This window comes from Sceloporus occidentalis, unplaced genomic scaffold, assembly GCF_023333645.1.
Source record: "Sceloporus occidentalis isolate IW3139 unplaced genomic scaffold, rSceOcc1.0.p SCAF_11, whole genome shotgun sequence".
In the NCBI taxonomy this organism is placed as follows: Eukaryota; Metazoa; Chordata; class Lepidosauria; order Squamata; family Phrynosomatidae; genus Sceloporus; species Sceloporus occidentalis.
Window position 1 is genome coordinate 8,977,681 of NW_028316991.1, and position 20,251 is coordinate 8,997,931.

The 20,251-nt window shown below is 39.5% G+C and overlaps 1 protein-coding gene across 1 annotated transcript; it reads left to right on the forward strand.

Annotated features, from left to right (window-relative positions):
* Positions 1-427: 427 nt before the first annotated feature.
* Positions 428-11,737, forward strand: LOC149305525 (copine-3-like). The gene is made up of 15 exons (XM_089477490.1): positions 428-559; positions 1,569-1,748; positions 2,181-2,255; positions 3,971-4,042; positions 4,840-4,923; positions 5,484-5,573; positions 7,974-8,072; positions 8,410-8,496; positions 9,002-9,061; positions 9,197-9,330; positions 9,423-9,477; positions 9,847-9,898; positions 10,233-10,366; positions 11,197-11,433; positions 11,627-11,737. The coding sequence occupies exons 1-15, from the start codon at positions 428-430 to the stop codon at positions 11,735-11,737; spliced, it is 1,602 nt and encodes a 533-aa protein (XP_089333616.1).
* Positions 11,738-20,251: the final 8,514 nt, after the last annotated feature.

The window sequence follows — 20,251 nt, forward strand, 5'->3', positions numbered from 1 at the left end:
CGCTGCTGAATGGTACATTAGAAACACTGTTAGCGGCTGCCTTCAACGCAGCATAAATGGTTTTTGTAATATATTAACCTTTGACAGCCTACTTTATCGGTAAATCTCTCACTGCATTCAGTTTAATTAATATCTGTAAATAATTACCAGAACATGCCGTGGTGTTTAATGATGCGCTCCTTCTTTGAGGTTAGTGAGGCATGCGGCTCGTGGCGGCCCCTATTACACGGTAACTGCCATTCCAAGACAATGTATCATAAGAAAGTATGGGATCATACATGACCCAACCAGGGCAATAAATGTAACACAGGAAAAGTTTTGCCCACCTCGTATGATATATAATCTCCCCTTATTTACAGTTTTTTGGAAACTTTATGGAGATGGGGTATCTTGAAACTAATTGTTTTTAATACTTTCAGAGCTGTAAATGGCAGCACAATGTGTGACCAAGGTGGAGTTGAGCGTCTCCTGCGACAATCTTCTAGATCGAGACGTTGGCTCAAAGTCCGACCCGTTATGTGTCCTCCTTATGAATACCAGCGGACAACAGTGGTTTGAGGTACTTGAAACTATTGAATAGATCCCAACACTCTGATGTTTGGAAGTTGCATATTGAAAATACATAGTTTCCAAAGATAAATCCAGGGTACATCCATGATCTACTATAATACAACCTGAAGTTGGCATCAACTTTCCACACTGGCCCTAATTAAGGTCTAATTTTTGGACTCATGGACTATTTTATTGCATGCAATAAACATGATATAAATATGTATTTATGGAACATAAGAATCAAACAGATGCATGAGATCCCAGCGGGAATGATGGGAAGAGAATCAGAGGAAACCTTGTTGTGGCAGAGTGTCATCAGTGAAGATAAAAGGATGGCAGCTCCATCTCCCTCACCTCACTTTACATTATGAATGGCTAACCCCAGTGAGCTTCTACTTGAAAAGTAGCATAGATGGCCCTGCATAAAGCATATTTCAATCCATGAAATTCCATGAAAGTCACCTTGCAAATCTCACTTAACTATGCATTATGCAGGGCCAGCTCAGGACTTGTTGCCGACACATTTGGCAGGGATGGCACTTTTTAAAAAAAAATCAAACAAAGAGAACACTGAGGATTTATATAGTTGAAACCCACATTTGATATTTGCATAGTGGAATTACAAACTCAATGTTTCAGTCCCTCCCTCCCCAGGAGCAACTGAAACATCGAGTTTCTGGTAATTCCACTATGCTAATATAAAATTTCAACTATATGAATGCTCGGTGTGCTCTCTCCCATTGGAACACAGGAGTGATGGGAGTGATAAAGGGTCATTGGAACACAGGAGTGATGGGAGTGATAAAGGGCCTCTGTACGCACAATCTGGATATAATGCACTCATGGATTGTGTTGGTGTCCCCGGTTAAGTGTAAGCTGTTTATTAGGTTGTCACCAAAATATAACTGCAAATGGCACAATCTCAGGTCCCCTATGAGTAAAGAAAACGTTTAAATAACCCGTTGGAACTGCTGGAGTACAGCTGAAGAGCCAATGTCGCACGTTGCTTCCCGCAGGTCGCACGCACAGAAAGGATTTCAAACTGCCTGAACCCAAAGTTCAGCAAGAAGTTCCTAATTGACTACTATTTCGAGGTGGTGCAGAAGATGAAGTTTGGGATATATGACATTGATAACAAATCTATCGATCTCGGTGACGATGATTTCCTGGGTGAATTTGAGTGCACTTTAGGCCAGGTGAGTAAAATCTATATGTCTTTTTTGCAACAAAAAATCCAAAACAGATCTTTACTGGCCATTAAATATTTCGTTGTTACTTGAGAACACCTCACGTCTTTCATCAAATGTTTGGAATCCAGTGTATGCAGAAGATGTTGGTAAAGCAAATGTCCACCTTTGGACTGCTGTTTTTTTATGGCTATTTCACACATTTCCCAAATCATATGGTATGTAATGCTGATGCTTTGCAGTTGGTTAATTGGGTTAATTAGTTATCTTTTAGCTCTTTGTGTTTCCATTGCCACCGTATTTGGTTGCCTATGTCCAAAAAGTGTCCTTCAGAGGAAGCTCTCTCAGACAGGGACCTCCTATGAAGGTTTCTGTAGCATCTAACCTCGTATTTGGATAACTTTTTGTATATCAACACTGCTTCTCTGTGTCTTTTTGCAGATTGTTTCCAGCAAAAAAATAACAAAACCACTTGTACAAAAAAATGGAAAGCCAGCGGGAAAAGGATCCATCACAGTAAGTCAGCTGGCTCTTACAACAAAGTTTTTATAGAGAAATCTTTAGCCCCTGTGCGTGGAGGTCATTTCTTAGAGACGCCGCCTCTTACATTTGAGACGCTTCGTTTGATTGTGTTTCGTTATATAGTAATCCTAATGATCCTGCACATCCGTGTTTGAAACAAAAGTGGAGTTTTTGCACGTCATTGTTCTACAGGCTACTAGTCGGGTCCTCTTCATTTGACTGGATGTGGCAGTTGTGCTGTAAACTTTTCTTTCCTCCTAGTTGGTTCAATATGTGGATATACATCAGAAATAGAACTGTAAACGGTATTTTATATATGATTTTATATACCTTTTTCGTTTTCTTATAAAGCATGACTGTTTTTGTGGTAATTTTGGAGCCTTGTAGAATTTGTGAAAGGGACATGTCATTTTGGATAAATAAGATTTTGGGGTAAGAAGAATCTCTTCAGAAACCATATTCAAAAAACTTGTTTCCGAAGGTCAAAGAGATCAAAAATTAAAGATTGCAAAAAGTGGAGACTGTGTGGTGGAGACTGTATAGAGTATAGCAAAGAGACAGCCACGCCATGGAGTTTTAAACTTTAGGTAAAAGAGGGAAAGTTCAAACAGGATGATTTTTTTACTTTAAGCTCCTCACCCCAGAGAGTGACATCCAGCATCCAGCAGCAGTTCTTTGTGTGCCGTGGCTTTAGCTGCTGCGTCCAGAGAGAAAGCAAATCTGGTGAAGATGATACATTTTATTGGTTTATTTATATTTTAACTGACCAGGGCCGGCCCGACAATGGAGCCGAGTGGGGCAACTGTTCCAGGCGGCACTTTTGAAGGGGCGGGACTTTGCCACCCCAAGCCCCTCCTTTTTTGGGGGGGGGGAGAGAGAGAGAGGTTTTATCTTACCAAGTTGTCAGTACCCACTTGGCGCCCCTCTCTCTCTCTCTCCTCTGCGAGCCCTCTAGCTCGGTCTCGGTGCCGGCTGCTCGGTAATGTTGAGCGCCGGAAGATGACGTCATTTCCGGCGCTCAGCATTACAAGCCAGCACCGAGACCGAGCAGGGAGACTCACCGCAGGACTGCTGAAAGGTAAGTACGGGGGGGGCGAGAGTGGTCATTTTAAACTTCGCCCCAGGGGGCATTTTGTCTTGGGCCGGCCCTGTAACTGGCATATAATACATTTCAAGCTTTCGAGACTATCTAGGTCTCTTCTTCAGGTATATGGCTCACGCAGTACAGCGCTATACCAGCTACGCCTACATTTATAGGGAGAATATAGAATCGAAATGATGCTGAAGCTGTAGACCACAGAGCCGAGGGGATGTGCGCCCAGTACAACCCAGTATTCAGTACAACCGATTCAGTAACTGGTGCAAATTCTACGCAAGGTGTATTTAAACAGGGGCTTTGAATGTCGTTATAAATGCATTGGATTGAATGTTTCTATTGTGTTGTTGGCCAATCGTGGAAGCCTTGCACTCTACAAACCAGGAGCGTTATTACACATTATTATTACACGTTTACCACGTCTGTAGGCTATGAGAGATGCGGCTTGGTAACAGTATCTTAATCCATTACAGACTGCATCATTTCACGTATTTAAGTCCCATTATGTACCGGATGTAGTCAGCAGGTTTGCTGGAGGGCAAGGCTTTATTTGCCAAATAACTGTTATATGCGTTTCTATATTTTTATTTATCTTTTACCGTTTCATTTGCAGATTTATGCCGAAGAAGTAAAGGATAACAGAGTGGTTGAGTTTGAGGTTGAAGCAAGAAAGCTTGATAACAAGGTATTGTCGTATTCACATCTGCTAAGTTTAACCCCTTTTTGGTCAGCGTGCACAGCCTTTGGTGGCTATGAAAGCTATAGAAGAGGATATCCGTCCTGCTCATCAGCAATTCAAAAACTGAGCAACAACATAGATACCACACAACCATTCTACTTACTCTTTAGCTATCTCTGGTTGCTTTGGAAATATTACGGCTTTTTTTGCTCAATTCTGATGCACAAAGCTATGTGGGGGGAAAACAATGTAGGAATGTCTTCTGTTTTCATAGAATTTAACTGTACGCGCCAGATATTCCCCTTCCTTGTGAGTTAATATTTTTCACACCTGTTTGCTATGTTCTACAGAAAAACCTCTGAAAACCTTAAAAAAAATTGATAAAACTTTTTTTTTTTTCCTTCAAACTATAATGCTTATAAAATAAAACTAAAAATCACTTGGTTGCTTTCATAACTCTCAAGAGCAAAAACAGCCTGATGCTTCTTGTAACTAGTCAAAGTCTCCAAAAACCCATGTATAAGAAAAAATATAAAAGCTGAAATTACCGGTAAAACCAACTCTCATAGAATCAGTAGCTGCCACCACCCACGTGGGTAAGTGACCAGGGGCTTGGTATGTATTGTAACGGCTAGTGATTGGTCAACGGCTACATTCTAGATATGTTACGGCTTTATCGCTCATGGTGTTATTGTTCATTTATTGATTTATATAGAGCCATTATATTTCACAGCACGATAATATGGAAATTCTGGGTGAATATTGAGGCAATTTCCCCAAAAATAAGTCTTTCAATTTTATAGGACTTTTTTGGCAAGTCGGACCCTTACCTAGAATTTTACAGACAGACAGAGGATGGACGATGGCAGATGGTGCATAGGACAGAGGTAAGGATACTGATATTCCACGTCTTTGCATTGCATGTTTCATGTAAGTTGTTATATTCAGAAACGGTAGGAGAAACATGAAATGACGTTTAGGTGGATATGGTAAAAGCAGCATTAGGGATTGAGGAATATCCAGCATAGAACTTCATACCCATCCCACAAGATGCCACTTCTACTTTACCGAGAGGGTGGTAGATAAATAGAACAGCCTCCCATCAGAAGTGGTGAGAGAATTTAAACATGCATGAGATAGACATAAAGCTATCCGGAATCTAAGATTAGACCGTGAACCAATTAAGGTCTTTAAATTGGGAAAAAATAGGCAGACTAAATGGTCTGACTGGTTCTATAATTGACAGGAAAATACTATGAGCTTTTATGTACATATGAGAGAAACAAACCATTATAATGGTCCTCTCAATTATTAATACTGAGCACACATTCAGTCAGCATGTTATAAAATGTAGTACTATTATGAACGCACAAACTATGAATTGCAGGTTTTTACAAATTATATTTTTTTTTAATTATAATTTTTTAATTTTTTTTGCATCTTCCAGGTGATCAAGAACAATCTGAATCCTGTCTGGAGACCGTTCAGGATACCCCTTCGATCTCTGTGCAATGGAGACTTTGACAAAGCCATCAAAGTAAATACAAATATCTATTTATTTTTAGAATTTTGCAATAAAATGATGAACAAAAATCTTTAACCCCTTTGTGACAGGCTGATTTTACTTTTTGTTCCCTTCGTGACAATGGCCATTTTAACATTTCTGCGCTGCTCGTGTTTAGCTGTAATTTTCTTCTTTCCCGTTTACTGAACCCACACACATTAGATATTGTTTTTTTCAGGACAAGAAGGGCTTTCTTTAGATGACATTTTTTTGATTGTATCATATTATTTACTATTAAAAAAAGTATAAAATATGGTGAAAAATTTAGAAAAAAATTACCGTTTCTAACTTTTAGTTGAAAAATCTTTTACTCATCTATAAAAGGTAATGAAAAAACCTGCTAAATAGATTCTACTATTTGTCCTGAGTTTAGAAATACCCAATGTTTTTATGTTTTTTTGCTTTTTTCTACACATTATGGGGCAAAAAGTACAGGTAGCATTTTGCTATTTCAAAGCCATTTTTTCCAAATCTGGTAATTCTTCCCCCCATGTGCCATTTCAGGTATCTTTGAAGCCGGCCAATGCAATTTACCCCATCAAGTCATATATTTTTGAAAACTAGACAGCCCAGGGTATTCCAAATGCTAGTATTTTAACCCTTTCCAAGCACTAATTCTACCATCAGCCTTTGTCAAACTTTATGGTAGTCATTTTTTTTGCATTTGTTTTTTCACACACATTTTACTTTAGGTATGAATAAACAGGTTCTGGTATATGTCACTATCATAAAACACCCCAATATGTGTTTAGCAACATATCCTGAGTACAGCGATACCTCACATGAATGATTTTGCCTGGCTGTTTGGGGGCAAAAGGGCCACATTTGGGGCATGCGCATTTTCAATGTTGAACTTTGGCATTTGGGGATCCATTGCCCATGCCCTATTTGGTACATCTTTGAGCCCGGCCATTTCAGTGTGCCCAACAAAACCATATATTTTTGAAAACTAGACACCCCAGGGTATTTTAAATGCTGGTATTTTAACTCTTTGCATGCACACATTTTACCACCAGCATTTTTTCAAAGTTTGCAGTAGTATTTTTGTGTGTATTTTTCCCACACACACCTACTTTATGTATGAATTTACAGCTCCTGGTATATGCCGCTGTCACACGACACCCCAATATGTGTTCAGCAACATCTCCTGAGTACAGTGATACCCCACATGCATGGGTTTGTCATTTTTTGGGGGAACTAAAAGGCCACATTTGGTACGTGTGCATTTTTCTAATTGGAAATTAGATGTGTGGCCATCCTTCCCCCCCCGTGTTAATTGGGACATTGTTGAATCTGGCCAATTCAATTTACCCCATCAAATCATACATTTTTTAAAAGTAGACACCCCATGGGCATTTAATATGCCAGTATTTTAACTCTTTCCATGCGAGAATTGTTTTGTTTTTTTACTATTTTTTTTTCTAATTATTAATTTATTGATTAGAAAGCTGGGCTCCATTGACTTGCATGGTTGAATGCAGTACCTGTAATCAACCTGCAAGTGGAGCCAGAGTTCTCTAGAGGGTCAGGAGACCGTCTAGCGAACCTTTTCATCTTTATAATTTTTTTTCCCGGGCCGCCGCCATCTTGCTGATGGCGAAGATCACCGGCAGCTGCGGCTGTGACCGCTCTCCGGAGCGGTCACAGTCCATCAAGAGGTAAGTGTTTGGTGTCGCTGGATGCCTTCTGATCGAGGCATTCCAGCGACACCATTTAAGTTTATGAGGTGATCGTTGATCGCCTCCTAAACCCCCGAGGTCGAGGCATTACAGCAACGCCGTTTGGGTAAAAAAAATCGATCACGGATCGATTTTATTTTTTTTTATCCGTTTTAACAAATGACGGTCCTGGCATGTCATTTGTCGTTAACGACATGTTTTTCCGTGACATGCCCGGACCGGCAATTGTCATCAAGGGGTTAAATAATTAGAAACCAATTATTAAAACCATATGCAATGTATACCTTTTTTCCAAAATGATTTTGTAACCAATATTTGCGTGTGTGTGTATATATATATATATTTTTTTTTTATTTTTTTTTCTGTGTTGCACTTGCAGCAATATGCTATGTATTCTGCTTAAAAGCACCATTTAAGTACACCTTAATAGGGGTGGGGGAGGGGACATCTTAGTTTTAGTGTGAAAATGAGGCAGTTACATTAATGTACTTTTTTTAATGATGTGTTCCATAAATAATGAGCCATTTCCAGCTACATTTACAACATTAACACCATCTGCGCTGTATTTCTGATCCATTTCACGTGTTTACAGGTACGTTTCATAACTGAATAAGGCTGATGAGAATTTTATAGTCTGTATTCTGATTCCATGTCCCAATATCCATTCCTCATACATATAGCGTCTCTGTTTCAGGTTGAATGTTACGACCATGATAATGATGGGTCGCATGACTTTATAGGCGCCTTTGAGACCACCTTGTCTAAACTTAAGGAAGCTTCTCGTTCCATGCCAGTAAGTGTTCTACATTTTATGTATACCAAGATATCTACCAGTATACTGTGCCCAACATCCAATGGACAGAAATATCACCCAATGGCTTTTACACAGATATGGCACTATACTATGTGTAAAATAGACAAATTATTATCAATCTTTAATAATAGTGCAATATGTATGGTTTGCACTAATGAAATTAATTAGCAGTGCGGATACATTTTTGCAGCTACATTTATACTTCAGCTAAACGAACATTTTAGACAAATGTTGATTCTAGTGGTTTCTATGGAGAGCTTCACTTCCCATAACCGAGAGATTTAGATATTTGTAAAGGCTTTGCTCGTTGGCGCAGGTGGAGTTTGATTGCATAAATGAAAAAAAGAAGCAAAAGAAGAAAGGGTATCGGAATTCCGGCGTAGTGAGTGTGAAGCACTGTCAGGTACGTTCAGAAGAACCTTACGGCATCAAAATTTCATGTATACCTCCTAAGGGTAATGACAATACTAAAATGCGATTTTACAATAGAGGTGTGTGCGCCTTTATGAAACCTTACTGGCTTCTGCATGTGTTGGGTTTACCATTAAAATGTAAGGATAAACTATGATTGACGTGGTGTGCCAAGAAGATCCTTGTGTATTCCCAAATTATTATGTATACATAAATGAGGATAAGCTGTGGTACAAGGGCTTTGGTGACATCATCAAGCTTTGTTCCCTGTATCACAGCTCCTTTTCCTTTTTATTCTTTTCCCCCAAATAGCCCCCCCATCCAATCGGTCATATCAACGTCTACATGTTAGTGATCCCTTCCAACACTTGCTTCTAATTTCCGTTCAACTCATACCCAATCTCTTATTTTTATTACTTTGCTGTTTTAATGATAGTATCCCTTGTCGCTCTAGAAACATTAGTCTCATTCATATTGTGTACCCTTGTCCCTTATAGATTGTGGTGGAATATTCTTTTCTGGATTATATCATGGGAGGATGCCAGATGAATTTTGTTGTAAGTATAAATTAAAAAATTTGTCTATCTTCGTCTCTGTCTCTCTAATATAAATATATATAGCTATGATCTTAAAACATCTCATCCTGACTCAAAAGGACTTTGAAATGAACTATTTTATTGTGCAATTAACAGGTTGGCATTGACTTCACCGGATCCAATGGGGACCCGCGATCTCCAGACTCTCTGCACTATATTAGCCCAAATGGGGTTAATGAGTACCTGACTGCGATCTGGTCTGTGGGGATGGTCATTCAAGATTATGATACGTAAGTAATACTTCTGCATTAACTATAAAATAAAGAACGACACAGTCCATCATATAAAATACACTCTGATATTTCTTTGTCATTTTCCGTAGGGATAAAATGTTTCCAGCATTTGGGTTCGGAGCCCAGATACCACCCACGGGTCAGGTGAGTGATATACATTTCCTGTACATAGATTAGTGGAAAACTCGATAGATCAAAGCTTGACCACCGATGTTGAGTTAGTGCGGCAGCAGTGTCATGGAAGTTACACAACCGGTGAATGGGTGTAGCATCCTGGTAATCAAATATTTCCATATTTTTTAATTTATTTTTACATACAATATTTGAAGGCATAGAATTGCACTGAGTTGTCTTTCTCAAATTTATGAAATAAGAAATTTAAGAAAAGCTTTTTTATCCCCCCACAAATTAGTTACTTCTGGAGCCTTGATTGATGCGCTGTATGGAACAGACACTTCCATGTATGTTATAAGCTATTAATGGGTTTTTTTTGTTTGGCTTTTATCTTATCAGGTTTCACATGAGTTCCCAATAAATTTCAACCCATCCAATCCTTTCTGCCACGGTGAGTATTGCTGATTTAAAAAGTACATTTCTAAAACCCATTGTTTTAGGAAATATTTGGATAGAAGTGTTTTTCATGCACATTGATAATTTGATAATGAGTGTATCAATAAGAATTATCCTTTAATGTTTAATGTAATCCCCGTCAGGAACATAATATAAGCCCCTGCTTTTTTGTGTTAAACCACTCATCCTGATGATAACTAAGGAGAAGCCAAATAACATATCTGTTAGTCTATCAGCTGGGTTAAAGAAGACAAATTAGGTTGCGGTAATTTTAATCATCCATAGATGTGCTTCTTCTTAACTAATGACTTTCATGACACTTCCTCCAGGAATCCAGGGAATTGTAGATGCCTACCGCACTTGCCTTCCTCAAGTGAAACTCTATGGGCCAACCAACTTTTCGCCAATAATCAATCACGTTGCAAGATTTGCTGCTGCAGCTACGCAACAACAGACCGCATCTGTAGGTGACCTTGGTACTATGTTGTGTGCCGTACCCATTCTACAAGCCGTGATGCCACGTGCTTTAGGAGTTCTTCTTGCTGTGTGTTGTACCCTGTTTAAGTAGTATAAAGGCAGTTGCACGGATGTCAGAGCATGGCAGCTGTAGGACCTGGCATTCACTTTCATGTGGGTTTGATGCCTTTTCGGACACAGAATAACTAAGCGCTAAACTTAGTCTGCAGAGGAAGGATGTGTAAATGTTTATTAATACCTTCCCAGCAGTCAGAAAATGTCCAGACTAACTACTACTAAAGATGACTTTCTAAAGCATGACAAGTCCAGTTTAGTTCCAGCCATGTACTGAACATATTGAACGAAGTATGGAGAATAGACTTCATTTCCACCCAGGCCCCGATCATACAGGATAAAGCATGGAGAAAAGGGTTCCAGCCATGGCCCAATATACTATCGATATGGTTTAGCTAAAGTCATTGATACAGTTCACAGCCCATGAATTCAGCAGAGCCTTTCTATTAAGCTAATGAACGCCAGGGTCTCTGGTGGAATTCTGTATCATGGTAGAGAAAAGATGAGAGGTAATGCTATTCCAGTGTAAGCAATGGGAGGTATGGGAACACGCAGCTTGCTGTCACTGTGAATCATTGGCATGATTATCGAGCACAGGCATAGTGCAAGCAGAGTACTGTAGTTGATTTGTACAGGTTTCTCACGTGAGATGTTTTGAATCAAATAACTATAAAGTATATTTTTATAAAACATACATTTACTTGATTACTTATCACTGAGATTACCTTGTCTTTCTTTCTTGTTTTTGTGTACCTTTTGCAGCAATATTTTGTGCTTCTGATTATCACTGACGGTGTCATAACTGACCTTGATAAGACCAGGCAATCAATTGTTGATGCGGCAAAGCTTCCCATGTCCATCATTATTGTCGGTGTTGGGGAAGCCGACTTTAGTGCCATGGAGTTTCTTGATGGAGATGGTGGGACCCTCCGATCTGTCACAGGAGAGGCTGCTATACGAGATATAGTACAATTTGTGCCCTTTAGAAACTTTGTTGGGGTAAGTATTTGTTATTGAAGTGGACTATAGAGTGTACTACGTATACCATGTAATTTTTATACTGTATGATATCTCACATTTGATTGCAAATTGTATTTTTCTAGGAAGTCTAAATCCTGTTTCTGAAACTCTTTTCAACAGCAAGTTATTTTGATAGGTCACCTCCAGTCATATTCCTCATTTTTGTTTGCAGGCTCCAAAAGAAGCCCTTGCTCAAAATGTCTTGGCTGAAGTACCGCAGCAGGTCGTGTCATACTTTACGATGTATAAACTCAAGCCACCCAATGATCCAGCGGCCAAGTGAGAAAGCACAAGTTCTCCTGTGCCATTATACGTAGTTGTCATATTATTAAATATGTTCTTAAGTGTATATACAATTTCTAGCCTTTACACGTGTCAATAAAAGTTCTATTTTATGAGATGTCTTTATACAAGATTAGGAAATACAGATGTCGCCAATAACGGCGAGTAGGACCATGATACCTTTTTTTTTAGGAAGAAGGGTTACCTGAAACCACAAAATAAAATATTTTTTACCCATACATAATATATTAACTCAGTGTTAAGAGTGGCACATAAATACGCTACATTGATGTACTTATAGTCGGTCCTGATATTAGTCACATAAAAATGCTCTAAATACTTAGTTTTTACAGCTTGTTGTAGAAGCCAGAGAGATAGCCGCGGTGAGCTGCACACAAGCTGTATTTCTGTGGCTTTCCAGGCTCTAGAACATAGAAATGAGAGGCAGCTGGGCTCGGACTCGGACCAGGTCTCAACTCAACTCAAGCCAAGCTCCTGATCTTTTCAAATTTTAGTACCCTATATGCCATAAAATGCATTAATGGAAAATGTTTTAAATATATAATAGTATTTAAAGAAAAGGTTGTAGGAAAATAGTCATCTGAATGCATATTAAGTGTAATTAACAAATGTATGCTTTTAATGTAAAAAAAAAAAAAAATCAAATAAACAAGGTTACGTCATTTAGTAAAAGAAGTCTGGGATACGCTGAATACGTTCTGGGATGTTTTCCCCCAAATTGTGACATTGCAAACCAAAACTGAAGCACACAGGGGATTTATTGATTAAACAGGGAGGTGAGTTTTTACTTTGTCCTTCAAGAAGGGCTGAGCTGGCTTATTGTAAATGCTGTTTTGTTCTCCTTTTTAATATTCTTGTTATTTTGAGCTAATGGCTTAATGCTTGTATTTAAATATACAAATCTGTTTTACTATTAGGATGAATTGATTATACCTCTATACTAATTGCGCTTGCTTTTCATTCTATAGCTGGGTGAATGCCATAAAGCATGAGTAGTTTTCTAAAACCAGGACAATGATCCAAAACATACTTTAAAACCAACACAAAAAAACAGTTTACTGACCACACAATTAAGTACCTACCGTGGCCATCCCAGTCCCCTGAATTGAACCCCATTGAAAACCTGTGGGGCAAACTGAAGAGGAGCATTGACCTCGAACTTTGAAGGATTCTGTAGTTGTATAGGTAAAAGTGGTGTGTTGAAGTGAATGCTAGTTTACCTAGTGGACAGTGGTTGTATGAAAATGGTTTTTTTGTGTAAAATTACGTTAAAATATATGACAGCTTGACACCAAAAAATGGTGATGTGGAGAACCTGACACGTTCGCCAATACTGGCTTCTTCAGAGGTAAGTGGTTGTGAAATTGAACATGAATAGTTCTTGCTAGTGGATGATGATTACTGAGAGATGGGGGCTGGATGGGCCAATTGTTCAACGTGTCTCCAAGTAGCTTGTTAAGGACGCCAGTATACCATACCAACAATTTTCAGGCTTGCTTCCCCTAGCCAGCGGAAGCATTTTAATCATATTGGGAGCATGCTGGGACCGCACCTACTGTGCACCTACACAACGATACACATATCTATTAAACAAGACAGTCTCTTTATGTTCAATTTCACAACCGCTTACCTCTGAAGAAGCCAGTGTTGGCAAAATGTGTCAGGTTCTCCACACCATTAAACAAGCGCTCACGCCAACACACCACTATTGTACATTCTTTCTTCTGAGCTTCCAGGAACTGCTCCCTGGACTGGTAGCAGCTACAGTATTTCTCTGATTTTCTTTTTTTTTCCTCTTCTCTGGTTACTCTTTGTTCTTTTTCCCTTTCTCCAGGTGGACACTTACAAAGAATTCCTTACCTGTAGTCGCATGTGTGCCAGAAGCTTCCCATTGTTCTGTAGCTTTTTGTTCTCCAAACATTTAGCTTCCAAATAGTATAATTTGTATGTATAGTTCACCTGCCTAGTCACATTAAAACATACACCTAACTCTATTCACTATTAAATGGCATTCTTAAACACCAGTTTCAATGGAGGTAAAAATATGCATGGTTAGTGTCTTAGTGTACTGTCTAGTTTCAAATCTGTCTGCTAAAAAAATGGAAGCTTCTGCATTTAAGCAAATCAGTGAGGTTTGCAGAAAATTAGCTTGTGTAAAACCCATTGAGAAAAGGTTGGGGTGCATTTTTCCTGAGGGAGTCTAGGCTAATTTTCACAATCTTTCTATAGTCTGATTTTGGTATATGCCCTCCTCAAATATTGGCACCCTTGGTAAATATGAGAAGGCTGTGAAAACTTGTTCTTATTGTTTAACCTTCTGGTCATTTCTTTAAATAATACTCTGCATGTACAAATATTGCAAAACACAGGTTTATCCACCCAAAAAAATAGAATTGTGAAATGTGTGCCACAATTATTGGCACCCTTTGAATTCATAAATATAATTGAAGTATTTTCACATGGGTATAAATATTAGGTAACACATAGTAGGCCAAATTCCCATGTGATTCATAACAATGGGTAAGACCAAGAGCTATAGCTGTGATATGCGGCAAAACGTTGAGTTTCACAAATTTAGAAGTGGCTGTAAGAAAAAAGTGAAAGCATTGAAAATGCCTATTTCCCCCATCAGGGCAATAATAAAAAAGTTACAGTTTCAGGGTCTCCTCTGAAAACAAACTCAACCAGTCTTCAGTTTGCAGACGCTACTGGAACTTCAAATGGGATCTGGTTTTATGGTCAGATGTAACCAAATTAGAGCTTTTTAGCAATAAACATGCAGATGTGGGTTTTGTGCACATAGAAAAGTAGCCATATGGAAAAGTACCTCATGCCCTCGGTTTCACATGGTGGAGGCTCTTTTATGTTTTTGGGCTGTTTTTCTGCCAGAGGGCCTGGACATTTTGTAAGGATTGTGGCATCATGGACTCTTATGTAATATCAATAGATAATAAATGAACACCTGACTGCCTCTGCCAGAAAGCCATCTTCCACCAGGACAATGATTCAAAACATATTTTAAAACCAACACAAAAACAGTTTACTGACCACACAAGGCCCTACCGTATCCAGTGGTGTATTTTGGTTTTGTGCTGCTCTAGGCAAGACTAAACTCGGGCAACCCCCTAATCTAAAATTAGCCCACTCCTAACCATAACTGCCCCTAAATTAATCCTAAAGACCGAATCAACCATAACTGCCCCTGAATTAACCCCCACCTCCCCTAACTTTCAGCAGCCCAAATATTAATTTTATACTTCCTGTTAGATGAGTTGCTGAGCAGTGTGGACGCTATAAAGAAAAGGGGTGGGGCCAATCGTCAGGGAGGGACTGGGGAGTAGTAAATCCCCCCTGAAATGTGCCGCCTAAGGCAGTTGCCTTGTCTGCCTTGCGGCAGGTACAGCACTGCATCAGACTAAGAGCTGCTATCTTGGCAAAGAGAGGTGTCACGCTCAGGGCTACTTGCCAAGCCATGAGGTTGTAAGGGACATTAAAATAAAATAAACCACACATATATACATGAATAAACACAAAAAACACCAAGCTTGGATGAAACAGGCCGTGACTTTTATTTAGTTTATTAAACATACAAACTTCAAATATAACGATATAACCTTGTAACCATTGTATCAAAATATAACAAGCCCTTGGCACAAGCCCAGAGCCTCCGACTAAAAACACATAACCTTGCCAAACCGCCATAAAAGCCAGCCGGCATAACTAAAACTTACAGTTCACCCAACCGCCTCAAATGAGCTCTAATGCCCATTTGAGGCCCTACCCCACCAAACCACGGCCTGCTCAACCATACACTGCAGATCAACATTAAATATATCATTACCAATGTCAGACAGATGAACACCATCCTGTCTATATAGACCCACACACCCACCTTCTAAATCAGAATGACGAAAAGAAAAACCTCCTTCTAACAGCATAAATTTTTCAAGTGCTCTATTAAATTTGCGACGTACTCTCTCCAACGCCTTTAATTCTGGCCTCTGCAGCCACAGAAGACGTGGAATCATTTCGGACCACACCAATAACACATCCTTAAAACATTCTTTAACACATAAAATTAAACTTTTACAAAACAGTATTAAATCTAACGACTTCATTGTACCCATGTCATTCCCACCACAATGCATTATTATGGCATTAGGCCATGGAAAATAATCTATACACTCTTCTAAGCAATCCCTCAAATTATAAACCCTTAAACCCCGTACCCCTAGCCAATAAATAGCGATGTCCTTCTTATCAAACCCTAAATTCTCTCCATAGCTTCTTGCTGCTGCTCTTCTTTGGGCCCAAAAAACAAAAGAATGCCCAATAATCCAAACTATAAAGGTTGGATGACCTGCAAAAAATGCAAAGTTAACAAATACCCAATAAAAATAACAAGCTTATAACAAATTTGGCCTAACGTATATTTTAAAACGATTAGACTGCCACCTACCCAACCTCTTAATCACTGACTCATCCAAACCCAATAAAGCAGCCTCCGTAGCAGCACCAATTCGGAAAGAATGAGTCGTATATTTCTCATTATCTAAACCCAATTCTTTCAACCCCAAACTCAAAATCCTCCTAAATTGGAACCTAGTCAGTGGTAAACCTGACTGATGCACTAACCAATTCCCAATAACCCCAGGCCGAACTTCATTGAACTCCGCTGCAGCTGCAACCGGACAAATATCAGAACCCTCCAACTTGTTCAAGACAACCCAACAACCTCTGGCCTCCTTATCCGTCTTGGAAGTACGGACGAACAATCTTAAATTAACACCACATATTACATCCCTATCCCGTAAACCAGACCCACCATCCTTATTATTAGCTACTAACTCACTAATCCTAAAAGCTCCGAAAAAAGCTATAACAAAAGCAGCTTTAAATAATTTACATTCAAACTCATCCCAACAAATTCTATATAAAACACCTATCAAACTATGTAAAACCCCTGATGACAATGGCTTCCTATCATCAGGAATCCTGGTTCTATTATGATATCCTTTAAGAAGCTGTTTAATCAAAAAATCCCTAAAAGAATGCTGCTTACCGGCCAACTTGAAAAAGAAAGCTACACCAAATAAACATCTATCTATACTAGACTTCGCAACACCCTTATCAATTAAGCTAAGCACGAAAGATAAAGCTACATCTATACTCCCGTCAAAAACATCTAAATTCCTGCTTTGAACAAAAACAGACCAAGCCATAAAAGCCTTGGAGTAACCCTCCCATGTATTCTTTGAGACAGATTTCACCAACAGATTACTTAACTGGGTGAAGTCAAGTCCCAAACTGACTCCGGAACTACCAGCCCTTCCACGTCCGCTTGTGGCGCCAACGTCCTGAACAGCTTGAAATTGAAACGAGACAGCGCATCAGCCAAAATATTTTTATTGCCTGGAATATGTTTTGCTTTAAGCCAAATGTTACCTCTCAAACATAAAAACACTAAATGTCTTAATAAATTAATCACAGGAATAGATTTAGCCCGCAAAGTATTAATCACCCAAACCACGCCCATATTATCGCAATGAAGCAAAATCCTTTTATTAGCCCATTGGCTAGACCACAATTCGAACGCTACAACCACTGGAAATAACTCTAATAAAACCATATTTTTAATCCAACCAGCCTCAACCCATGTAACTGGCCATTCTGCTACCGCCCATTTCCCACTCCAAAATATTCCAAAACCAGTAGCTCCAGCAGCGTCAGTAAAAAATTCCATAGCATCACTATTTACAAATTCCTCTTGCCAAATAGCAGAACCATTAAAATTACTCAAAAACAAATCCCATACTTTAAGATCCTCCCTTATCTGCTTCGTTATCCGAACCCTATGTTGAGGTATCTTCTTCCCTGCAATGGCCCTCGCTATATGCCTAGAGAAAACTCTACCCATAGGCATTACCCTAGATGCAAAATTAAACATTCCTAGCAATGACTGAAACTCCTTAACCTTTAATTTATGACTACCTAAAACTTTATGAATAAACCGCCTCATCCCCCCCCCCCGCCCCGGTCACTTACCTTAAACTCCTGTGTTGGAAGCGTTTGTCTCGGGTGCCGGCGCTTTACGCTGGGCGCCGGCATATGACGTCAGACGCCGGCGATCAGCAGTGAAGCGCCGGCACCCGAGACAAACGCCTCACGCTTCCAACACAGGAGTTTAAGGTAAGTGACCGGGGCGGGGGGGGAGATCCTGAGAAGGGGGGGTTAGGGAGTTAGAGGGGAGATACTGAGAAGGGGGGTTAGGGAGTTAGAGGGGAGATACTGAGAAGGGGGGTTAGGGAGGGAGGTCTTACTGTGTGTGTGTGTCTTACTGTGTTTGTGTGTGTGTGTCTTACTGTGTGTGTGTATCTCACTGTGTCTGTGTGTGTCTTACTGTGTCTGTGTGTGTCTTACTGTGTCTGTGTGTGTCTCACTGTGTCTGTGTGTGTCTTACTGTGTCTGTGTGTGTCTTACTGTGTCTGTGTGTGTCTCACTGTGTCTGTGTGTGTCTTACTGTGTCTGTGTGTGTCTCACTGTGTCTGTGTGTGTCTCACTGTGTCTGTGTGTGTCTCACTGTGTCTGTGTGTGTCTTACTGTGTCTGTGTGTGTCTCACTGTGTCTGTGTGTGTCTCACTGTGTCTGTGTGTGTCTTACTGTGTCTGTGTGTATCTTACTGTGTCTGTGTGTCTCACTGTGTCTGTGTGTGTCTTACTGTGTCTGTGTGTGTCTCACTGTGTCTGTGTGTGTCTTACTGTGTCTGTGTGTGTCTTACTGTGTCTGTGTGTGTCTTACTGTGTTCATAGCTTATTCAGTTATTGTAATAAATATTTTAGCCCATTTTTTAGCTCAAAATATTTTTTCCTTTTTTTTCTCCTCTAAAATCTAGGTGCGTCTTATCAGCAGGTGCGTCTTATAGAGCGAAAAATACGGTATGCACTCCGAAGCCTTGTTCATTTTGTTCACTTCTGTGCTGTGCTAATAGTTATTCAGGCCTTACTTATTCAAGCACCTCTACCAATGACGTAGGCTTGAATAACTTTATTAAACAGCACATAAGTTAACAAAATGGACAAGGCTTCGGAGTTTGTAGTTTGTAGAGGTCTGGCCCTCTAAAACCATTCCAATTTCTCATGTGGCCCCATGGGAAAATTAATTGCCCACCCCTGCTGTAGATGGAAAAACTGTTTTATCAGCAGCTAATGGAACACCAAAACTATCTGCTAAATGTAAAAACATATTAAGCATAGTCAAACAATCATCCGAATCCGCTCTACCAATAAATAAAAAATCATCCAAATAATGCACTACTGAATCAAAACCTGAAACATCCCTAAAAACCCATTCTAAAAATGTTGAAAACGCCTCAAAATAGAAACAAGACACTGCGCAACCCATCGGCAAACATTTATCAAAATAAAATAAACCGTCAAATTGAAAACCAAGCGATCGAAAACAATCAGGATGTATAGGGAGCAACCGAAAAGCCGCTTCAATGTCAACCTTAGCTAATAAAGCTTTTTTTCCCATCAATCGAACCCACTTAAGCGCATCATCAAATGATGCATAATGCACCGAAAAATCCTCCTTTGTGACTTCATCATTTAAAGAGCCACCATTCGGAAATGACAAATGGTGGATTAACCTGAAGGAACCAGGTTCTTTCTTGGGTACTAAACCAAGCGGGGAAAGACGGAAACAAGAGAAAGGCGGCTTACTGAACGGACCAGCAATCCTTCCCAAACTTAATTCTTTACTTATTTTAAGCCTAACCACATCCTCATTGACCTTAACAGACCTTAAATTATCCACCCACACCATACCTTCCTTATTATAAATGGGAATCTTAAAACCGTCATTAAAGCCATCATAAAGTAACTTAGCCATCTGTTGGTTTGGATACCTGTCTAAAAAGGGGAGCAGACTTGCTAGTCTCACCGGCGTCACTGCCTTTGGGAACATCTTTTCCTGCATTAAACAAATTCTTACGAAAACAACGGAAAGCTGGGTGATTACCCGAACAAACTGAACATTCATGTTTAAACTTGCACGTATTAGGCCACTTACATTGGTTCTCATTGAAAGACCAGCAAAAACCTTTTTGTCTATTAGGTTGTGAATGTGAAACATTTCCCATTGACCTGAAGCTAGACACATTTCTCTGAGGTAACATAATGCTTACCCATGAGCCTACATCCTTCATCCCCCACTTTAAATTCTTATGCACAGACATTTTTTGTCGGAAAGTTTCATCATAATGAAACCACGCTAAACCTCCAAAATTCTTATATGCTTCCAATACCGCATCAAGATGCTGGAAAAGACCTGCACTGCATTCCATATGTTTCTCACAATAAACGCTTGAAAATATACAAAACGCCTGCAACCAATTATTAAACGATCTCGCTACCGGTCTACGTCTTTCTTCCTCTTTATCAGACTTCATCAAAAATTCTTTTGAAGCAGGCAGTAACGATAAAATATCCAAATA